Source organism: Marmota flaviventris, chromosome X (genome assembly GCF_047511675.1).
Source record: "Marmota flaviventris isolate mMarFla1 chromosome X, mMarFla1.hap1, whole genome shotgun sequence".
Taxonomy (NCBI): domain Eukaryota; kingdom Metazoa; phylum Chordata; class Mammalia; order Rodentia; family Sciuridae; genus Marmota; species Marmota flaviventris.
This window is the reverse complement of record NC_092518.1, coordinates 61,722,701-61,733,079: the sequence shown is the minus strand read 5'-3', so window position 1 is coordinate 61,733,079 and position 10,379 is coordinate 61,722,701. Positions and strand designations below refer to the sequence as shown.

General features: G+C 44.0%; 1 protein-coding gene across 1 annotated transcript in view; it reads left to right on the top strand.

The window, feature by feature from the left end:
- Nucleotides 1-845: 845 nt before the first annotated feature.
- Msn (moesin) overlaps nucleotides 846-10,379 on the top strand; it is a 70,498-nt gene continuing 60,964 nt past the window's right edge. Inside the window, exon 1 of the mRNA XM_027935893.2 lies at nucleotides 846-1,056. Coding sequence (XP_027791694.1) covers nucleotides 1,045-1,056 — 12 coding nt within the window. The 5' untranslated portion in view covers nucleotides 846-1,044. The remainder of the gene's footprint in view (nucleotides 1,057-10,379) is intronic.

The following is a 10,379-nucleotide window of genomic DNA, read 5'->3' as shown; positions in this document are numbered from 1 at the left end:
GTGACCTTGACAAGAAGTACAAAGGGAGTTCATAGACACACCCTAAGGGACTGGAATAGAGAGGTACATCTCACCCGAGGGAATTATAGCTTCATCAAAAAGGGAATGTGTTGGGGAGGGGGCTGAAGAAAGAGGACACTGATTTGAGAAGAGTGGCCGCTGGGATACAGAACAAAAGTGAGTAGAATACAGATGTGGGGGAAAAGGTTCTTGTGAAAATGAAGACCTAACAAAGATGCAGAGAAAATATGAGTCCTACAGAAGAGAATGGATGAAGTTTGGCGGAAATAAGGCATTTAGTCAAGAGACGTTTCCTGGGGGATATAGGATCTTCAGACCTCTGAGGAGCTGTTAGATTGTAGGAGGATAGTTGTGGCTCCAGGGAACAGAGCTGAAACGCAACGATGGAGGTCACACAGAAAAAGAGTTCAGACGCGCCCAGGAGGAACTTTCTAAGAGGCAGGATTGCATTGAGGAACAGGCTGTGATAGATAGTGAGTTCCTCATCAGTGAAAAGTTGCAGTCAGGGGCTGCCTAAGCATCTGCTAGGGTGCGGCCCAGGGTCCCGCTCTGGCTCTGAGCGGGGGCGGGGCAGGATGGCCGAGACGTGTGAGGCTGGGGACTGGGAGGGAGGTGGGAGAGGAATGGGTCTGGTCGGGGGTGAGAGCCCCATTTAGGCTGCCCAAGCCCAGCCTGGCCCCCCACGTGGCCAGGCTGGCTGGGCTGGGCAGGGCCGGGCTGGGCGGGGCAAGGCCAGCGGCCCGCGGGGAGGCGGGGAGGCGGGGAGGCGGGCGCAAGGGCGGGGAGCGGCGCGGAAGCCGGGCCACATAAAGGAGCGGGCGGCGCAACGGGGGTGGCTCTTTCCTGGGTGGGGTTTGTGAAGTCGTGGCCCGTTAGCAGGAAGCCGAGCAGTCTCCCCGACGCTAGAGAGGGACCCAATCCGAGCCCCCGGCCCCCGGAGTCTGAGCCGTGGGTACTACGTGCTCAGCGCTGCCCGACAGTTTCTAGCCAAACTTCCTCAACTCCGCCGCCTTTGCCGCCACCATGCCCAAGACGGTGAGTGCTGGGGGTTGGCGCTGTAGACGCCTGGGGTACTAGTTGACCCTCGTAGCCTTATGTTAATGGCCATGGGCTTGGCCGGCCACCGGCCTGCCTGGGACGCCACACTCTCCCTCCGCCATGGCCCGAGGTGGGGAGGAGACCTGGTCCTGGTCTGGAGCGCCCTAGTGAGTGAGGGGATGTCCAGGCTAGAAGTGCGGTCAGGGCGGGGCCGGCCCCTTTTCTCAGGTTCCAGTTCCCTGCATCCGGGATGCGACAGTGGGGAAGGTTTCGTTGGCGGCTCGGGGTACCCTCTTCCCCCAAAGGGCCCTGGACTCGGGACAGAGGACTTAAGTTGTGAGGAGTACACTTCCTAGGGCCCAGGAATTGGCGCCTTTTGGGGGCAAGGCTGCCACTTTTCTAGAGGGGCTATGAGAATAGAGAGAAGCAGGGAGTAGAGAGGGAGCTGCTCAGGGCGGATCCTGCACCCCCCCGCCCCCACCTTTCATACAGCCACCCAGGGCGGCTCCTGCTGTTTCCCACTAGGAAGTGAGGAAAGAGATGTAGAGGGACTCATCATCCATATAACCCCCTTTTACCCAGGAGTGCTAACACTTGACTAGGCACCAGTCTCAGGAGAGGCCTACTCAGTCTACTGGGAGAGAGGACCAGTTTCTTCCTCCCTTTTACCTGCCAAATCCCTGGCCTTCCCATTAGTTAACGCCTCTCTATCCCCTCCTGACTGCTCTTTGAGGTGTAGTAGGTTCTCTCCTATGGGGCCACACCTTTCTAGAATGGTGGTTGATTTTGGGATCTGGTCTCCACCCCACTGGCTATTATGAGAAGAGCAGAAGCCTCTTGGGAGTGGGGCCTAGGGGGGCCGGATGCCCAAGAGGGAGGGGCGGGGGAGGGGTGTGCCTGACTAATGAGCTCTGCTTGCTTTTGTGCAAGTCATGCCAAATGGCTGCTGGGGCCCTTCCCTTGTTCAGGAAGGCTCAGTGACCACCTTGGCTTGAGTCAAGCAGCTTATTGGACTTACCTACAAGGTACAGTGTTCCCATATATATATGCTGGGATTGCTTGAGCCTTGTAGATTGGAGATAGTGACTAGTAACCTTGAGAAAGGTTGTGAGCCCATGGGATGAGAGGAGAAGACTAGGGAACCCAGTTCTTTGGGTGCATGCTGAGGTTTTGTTGCCACATTGCTGTATTCCAATCTCACTGCCAAGTCATTGTTGCCTTTCCACAACACTGTCCTTCAGAAACACCAAGTTTTCAACAAATATATATTTTCACCATCTCTTTTGAATTGCCTGTGGTTTTATGACATGGGACTTTTCCACACTTTCTAACCAAACCTCTCCCCCTACAAAGTAAGAGAGTGCAAAAGGATGAGAGAAAACCCACTGTCTGCCAACACAGAGGACTACAAATATCCTCCAAGAAGCCTCTTTTCTGTCTATCTCACTCTGTTGGTTCTTGCCTCTTCTTAAGGTATGGCTTTGTCCAGTTTGATTTAGACTCCATTCTGTGGCCTCTCTTCTTTAGTGGTATATCTCATCCTCAATTCTGAGACATCTAACTTTAAACACAATTTGATGGGTCTGGAAGTCAGCTCAAAGTTGCAATAACTAGCCCAACTCAGTCAAAATAGGAAAAAGGAGTGCTGATCCTTTCCCTAAATATGGAGACAGAGGAATGTTTGGAGTCATGCCTGGGGTGCTAAAAGTACCTGAGTACTGAAGTATTTTTATGCATATTGAGAAAGAGAGAGACCCTCATTCTGTTAAACTCAAGAAATGGCAATTTTGGGGGGGAACAACTATGTCATGCCTGTTAAGACCATAGAAAAAGGGACTTTGGAGACTATCTAGTGTAATCCTCTTTTTCAAAAAATATTAATAAGAATATTTAGGCCTATAAGAAAGTACCCTACCTAAGGGCGCATGGTACTGAGCCGCAATTGGGGTTCAGGCCCACTAATGCTCATTCCGTTGACCCACTACTATGGCCCATTCATTGGTTCTTGAAGTTTGAGTTCACTTTCTTGCAGAAAGCAAATTGTACACTGTTCTCAGGACTTCTTTGTCACCAGATGAAAGGAAATATGTAATTTGGGAAAAGTGACCTATGCTGGCATTTGTGTGGTCTCTTGGTAAGATTTGGGCGTGTCACAAGGTGCCTCTTGTTACTTTTCTTATTCCTCATCCCAAGGCTGAGCCATCCAGGGGCACACCCTAGTTCACTGTATACCAGCCAGTAACTTTAATGAAGAGGGGAAAATTCCCTTTTCTCACCACTCCTTCTCCACTGGTGTGCTTTAGGCTATTTCTGGAGTATGACAGATAGATAAAGGTAGTGGAAAAAATCAAACCCATTCATTCATATGAACCATGTCTCTGGTCTCTCCAGGGCCAGTTTCACTTTTAGAGCCAATTGTTTCTCCTAGTTAAGCCAGCCTCCCTTAAATGTGTTAAAACATGCACAGCCCCCTTCTTGCCATTCTTGGACTCTGCTTCTGGTTGCCAGTTTCCTGAGTCTGCCGTAGTAGCCAAAATGGAGACGCTTATTAACTGTCAGCTGTGATTTCTGGTGATAAGAAAATTATGAGTAAAAAGGTTTTTCCATCTCCCTACCTCATTTAACATTTTTTCCCCAAATCAGAAAGATTTGGCAGTTATCTTGGATTCCATAGAAAGAAATTATTTTGAATTTTCAAAATGTTCTTGAGTTTTTTGGCTCTCTCCTTATGATTTATTAAATGTCAATATTTAAAAGGCTTTCTACAAGTATCAAGTCCAATCCTTCCCATTGTACAGATGGGGAACTTGAAACTTATGATGGGGAAGGACTAATTTAGATGATACAGTATGTCAGTGGCAGTGCTAGGACTTGAGTCTAGTTTTTAGAGGGTCAATCTTGGTAACATCTCTTTGATTTGCTGGGTTTTTAGCCGTAGAGCAACAGGTCAGGGGAATGGTGATGAAGTGGTCGTTTGATGGCATCATCCATGTGAGCAGACATAGAGCATAGCTCCTTGAAGTATTTGAGAGCTTCTCAGTCTATATTCAGCTAAACTTTAACAGGGGCTATGTAGACTGTTTATTCTCCTTCCATTCCTAACATTACTTGAGCCATTCAAGTGGCACTAAAGTGATACTTTGTAAATAGGAGGCAGAATCTAAGTCTTTCAACCCTTGAACCAGACCTACCTATGGACTTCAGGGTGGAGCAAGTGATTAGGAATGGAGGTTGTACGAGAGAGGCTTCTACCTCTCATTTTTTTCATGTTTTAGTTCACTGCACACTTCTTGAAAGCATGGATTATAATGACCCATCTTTGGGATTTTTTAAGGCTTGTCTTTGAAGAGCATTCTGGGTACAGAAGGGCTGGTTGGGCAAGAGGGCCTTTGTGGGATCCTCAAGGACACCAACTAATCTATGTTCCCATGTTAGGTTTGAGGAAAGAATGTTGCTCTGTCAGTGGTATTGACCATAAATCTGCTAACTTTCCATTTTTTACTAGATGTTGAGGGTGGTGTTCTTTCTTCTCTCTTACCTCCTCTTCTCATGTAACTGCTTTACTGAATGGTAGAGCTAGAAGAAATGTTTAGAGGTCATCTGGTCTATCCCTCTGCCTCTAAACCTAATTCTCTTTGGATGAGATGAGATGACAGCTATGATTATTCTGAACTCAGTTCTAATAGTGTTGCTTGGCAACAGCTTCTCTTAGGTCCCTTTGTGTATTCCTGGGAGTCACATTCCTACTGGAATTTCTAGACTCAGTGTCCCTGGAGGGGAGAATATTTGGCTACCAACAGTATCAGGGTTGGGCCTTTCATGGACAGAATTGCTCTGATCTTCATAGACCTGTGTCAGTCTCTGATTTTTCTAAGATAGAACTGGATTTATCATGTGCCTCTTTCTTAACTCAATCTTTTCTTTCTGCTACCCTACCTCATTCTTTTGCCCTGAAAGGAAACACACACACACACACACACACACACACACACCAACACCAGAGTACAAAGGTAGTCTTCTTTGGGGAGCCTGTTGGTTAAGTGATGGGGCTGGTGTTTTCATGACTGACTGGCTTTGCTCTTCATCCCTCCTCCCATTTCATGCTTGGCAGAGCCGAAAACCTTTTTAATTCCAGGTTCCAATGTGTGGTATAGGAACTGCCACTTTGGAGGGTTATCTCAGGATTATGTGAATTTGAAAGGTGTGTGCTGGGAAATGGACAGTAAAACTATATTGAAAAATTTTATTCCTTTTTTATGTAAGAAGATCCTTATTCTTTTTTTTAAATATTATTTTTAGTTGTAGTTGGACACAATACCTTTATATTTATTTTTATGTGGTGCTGAGGATTGAACCCATGGCCTTGCATGTACTAGGCCGGCGCTCTACTGCTGAGCCACAACCCCAGCCCCAAGATCCTTATTCTTGTCCTCTGTAAAGTGATCCAAATGAAGTGGGCCCTTTCTTAAGTTCTTTCTTCAGTCTCTCAGTGTCTCCAGTACTAGGTAAAAACTCAAGGGACCCATCTAGTAATGATGTTCTTGAGAGCCTTGATGGTACTCCTTTTTTTAATATTTATCTTTTAGTTTTAGGTGGATACAATGTCTTTATTTTATTTTTATGTGGTGCTGAGAATCGAACCCAGTGCCTCACACATGCTAGGTGAGCACTCTACTACTTGAGCCACATCCCCAGCCCTTGATGGTACTCCTTGGGGCGTCTGTTCCTATTTTCATTTCTTCAGACAATCTTTCCTAAAAATTTGAGTAACTTCTATGTACCAGGCAGTGCTAGGGAATACAACATTGAACAGTTTGCTAAAATGTATCTTGTTTCCCTAAACTTCTGGAGTGCTGTTACTTCCAGAGCAAGTTCAGAATGGAGATTTTCTAATTTGGGAGTTGAATTGTTTCATTAGTAGATCTGACAAGACCTGGGTGAGCACTCTTGCCTCTTTCTTCCCTGTCCTTGGAGGGGAAAAAACTGTGCTTTACTAAGGAAAGAAAGAAATGGAGAGAAAGTATAAGCTTTATAGGTTTCCCTGCCTTTCTTCAAACATTTCCCAGGGCCTGCCTGAGGGTAGGGTAGACCCCCTACAGTTCTGCTGAAAGGCCATGAAGATACTAGGTCAAGTTTCAAATTTCTTTCTAACCAGGTGAGAGTGATAGTTAGATACATTGGTAGACACTGAGAAGCTGGAAGACATAAGCAAAGCTGGGGACTAGCTGTGTGGAGGCAGCTTTTCAAATGCACTTAAAATAACCCAGAGCTTCCCAGCCTTAAGCTTTCCTTTAAGTGATTGTTCTGATTGGTTAGGGTTTCTCACCATCCAGAGGTATTTCACCACAGGACACTTAAGTTGGCCTTAAACCTTCCAGTTTAGCCTGTATGTTTTCAGTGAGGACACAAGGCACAAAAAAGGGAAGCGATTTGAATGAATTAGTAATAGGCCAGGACTAAATCCAACCTGCCCAGCTGCCAGTATAGGGGAGGAACTTTAAATACCTGCTTTCTAAAAGGTGCTCACTCCAGGGAGTTCTGTTTTCTCCCTCTATGCTGGAGTTGACTTGACCATGATGGTCAGGGAAAGAACAAGCCCTGAGTGTTTGGAGCTGACCTCAGGGACTTCTTTATACAGAGATTATTCAGGCTCTGATTTTAGGTACTCTTTGTAGCATTTCCTAGGAAGGTATTTTGCTTTGGCTGTAAAGGATAGTGGAAGCAGATGTGTAGGCTGAAAAAAGGGAAACCTGCTGTGTTTTCTTGCTAGAGACCAGATCATGCTGTCCTAAGAATCTTTAGGGAGTAGAGTTATATATTCTCTGGCTTGATGGCCAGAGGGCTCAGGTAGCTTGTTAAGGGTTCCATAAATTGGAAAGGAGAACTTGACTTTCTTAAATCCCAAGTTAGTGATCTCCCACTGAAGATCTTCCCACTGCTTTGGGAAGAAAAGTCTTTTCACCCAGGGGGCATAAACTTCCAGAGAATTGGCTCCATGGTGATTACATTAACAAGATGGCTGCAATGGAGTTTCCCTAAATACCTTCTGCTGTGGCAGGTTCCAGTGAGTGGGTGACTCAGTTCTTCTGGGACCTTAGAATGACTTTCTTCTCTTCCTGCCTGCCCCTAACCCAAATTCCCCTCTTTCTCTTTGCCCTTTTTAGTTTAGAGCTCTGACTTCTTTGAATTCTGACTCAGTGTTCTACACTTGACCTGTCCCTTGAGTTAAGAGAACATTATGGTACTTTCCTTTCCAGTTTGGTGACAATATTTGCTGCCATAGAAACCCTTTTGGATACAGACTGGAGACTCCTGGCCTCAACTCTCCCCACTAACTTCTAGGTGCTTGTAGGCGAAGTCAGTGGTAGGTAGCTAACCAAAAATGGACTTTCCAGGCTTTCATAGAATGGGAGCACACAATAGTATTGAAAAGAACAGACTGTAGAACCAGACTGCTTGGACTCAAATCCCCAAAGTGTGAATAACTAGCTGTGTAGCCTTGGGCAAGTTACTTAATATCTTTTTCTTTTCCTTCCCATCATTTCTCTTTCCATTTTTCTAAAGTTCTGTTCTTTCTTTCTTTTTTTTTGAGATGGGATCTCACTGTGTTTATCCATGCTCATCTCAAACTCCTGGGCTCAAGTGATTAATCCTGTTCCCTGAGCCTCCAGAGTAACTGAACTGTAGGTATAGAACACTGTGTCTGGCTAAATTACTGATTACTGTGCTTCATTTTCCTCAAAAGTGAAGATAATAATGATTCTTGTATCATAGGGTTGTTGTGAGAATTAAATGAGGTAACTCATTATGAAGTGCTTATGACTGTGCCTAGCATCTAATAATGCTATACAAATATTAATTATAAGTATTATTATTATTATTGGTATAACTGTTATATACCATATAATGTTGATATGATTATTGGTAAAGTGAATAAATGATTTATTATTAATATATTTAATTTTTTTTAGTTGTAGGTGGATACAATATTTTAATTTATTTATATGTGGTGCTGCGGATCGAACCCAGTGCCTTAGACATGCTAGGCAAGTGCTCTACCATTAAGCTACAACCACAGCCCCATGATTTATTATTTATTATGTCCAACCCTCTGCTAGATAGGATGAATAAGAAGGAAAGCAGGAAGCTGCATTCTCTTCTTTCTTATTTCTTTTTTATATGGGGGAATTTGGTTTAAGAGCCACTTGAAACCACTGAGCCACTTGAAACCACTGAGCCACATGCCTATCCCTTTTTATTTTTCATTTTGAGACAGAGTGTCACTAAATTGCTTAGGGCCTCACTAAGTTGCTGAGGCTAACCTTGAATTTGGCAATCCTCTTGCCTCAATCTCCTGGTTGCTGGGATTATAGGCATTAGCCACTGTGCCTGGCACAGGAAGCTGTATTCCTATCATTTATTGAGTGACTTCTATGAGCTTTCACTGTAGATGATATAAACAAATGAATAGAGGATGTAGTTGCTGCATTCAAATATCTACTTAAGGGCCTGGATTGTAGCTCAGTGGTAGAGTGCTTGCCTAGCATGTGTGAGGCACTGGGTTTGATTCTCAGCACCACATATAAAAATAAAAAACTCCATTGACAACTAAAAAACTATTAAAAATCTACTTAAATGGGGATTTAGGGTTAACCCAATTATAAACGGCTTGAGACAAATGTATGCCTAGGATTATCTATAGATTTTTATAAGGAAGGGTTTACTAGGATATTAACAAGGCCTTAAAGGATGTATATACTTGGGGCAATGGATATTCTGGTTGGAAAAGTGATGTGGCTTTTGTACATAGATATAAAACATGTGACCCTAGATTAGCACCCTCATGAAAGTGAATTTATTTGAAATAAAGGCAGGCTTAAGGTGCTGATTCTATCAAAGGGAGCTACAGAAATGTACATGGATACATATACTAAGTTGTTGGTATCTTTCAAGAATTATTTAGAGCCAATAGTCTGTTCTTAAATGGCAAACCTTCTGAAAAGATCTGTGGGCTCATTTGTAAAGAAGAATGAAAGTATGTCATTTGCAGGAAAATGGATGGAGAACATCAAGTTAAGCAAAATAAACCAAACTCAGAAAGTCTTGGTCATTTGTTTTTTCACATGTGGAAGCTACAGCAGAAAAAATGGAAAAGAGAGGTTTGGGAGCATCTCATAAAAATCAAAGAGAGACCAATAGAATAGAGGAAAGGGACAAGGGGGAGGCAAGAGGGAAGGGAAAGAGGAAATACTGGGGAAATATATTGACCAAATGACATTGTTATATAATGTGCAAGTATGAATATATCGCAAAAATCCCACTATTATGCATAATTATAATGCACCAATAAAATATGGCAAATTGTTTAAAGGTTTTTTTTTATTTTTAAAGAAGTCTGTGGGGAAGACCGTGGGTTTTCCAGAATTGTGTGAATTAATTTTTATAAATCTGTTGTCTTTTACCCAGTACAGTGGCACATGCCTATAATAAACAGCTTGGGAGGCTGAGACTGGAGGGTTGCAAGTTCGAGGCCAGCCTCAGTAACTAAGCGAGGTCCTAAGCAACTTAATGAGACACTGTCTCAAAATTTAAATAAATAAATAAAAAGGGCTGAGTGTGTGGCTCAGTAGTTAAGTCCCCTGGATTCAATCCCTGGCACCAAAAACAAAACAAAAAACAACAAAACAAAATAACAAAACAAAACAAATCTGTTATCTTTCTTGTCCAAGTAGGTATATAAAAGGGTCCTTCCTTCATGCTTCCATCAGAATCAAGGAATAGAGCTCATTGAGGACTCTGTTTAGGTCAGCAGACTAGAAACAGCTTTCACTTCTTCCAGTGGTTTTGCTATGAGATCAGGTATTTGGGAAAAGGGGGAGATACGAGAAAGAATTCTCAGTGTGTGGTTGTGATAGGTCAAGGACTGTGGCACTTTCTGGCCAGGAACCAGTTGTGGCATTTGTGTCTTGAACCTGGAGACAAGGCCTTTTGGGTGATTTTCAAAGCACAGATTTGGCTGTGGCTGATGACAGAGACTCCAGAGTTGTTGCTCCTTTCAGTGGACTTGTAGTATAAGGTAAGGGCTACTAGTATGGTAAATGGCTCTGTTTCTGCTTAGTACTGTTTTATCAGGGAGCTCCTGGGATTGGTGACTCCCCCACAATCTCTGTGTAATACTCTACCTCTGAACTACATTCCCAGTCTTTTAAAATTTATTTGAGATAGAATGTCACTAAGTTTCCCAGTCTGGCCTTAGGTTTGTGATCCTATTGCCTCAGCCTTCCAAGTAGCTGAGACTATAGGGCATGTACCATTTCACC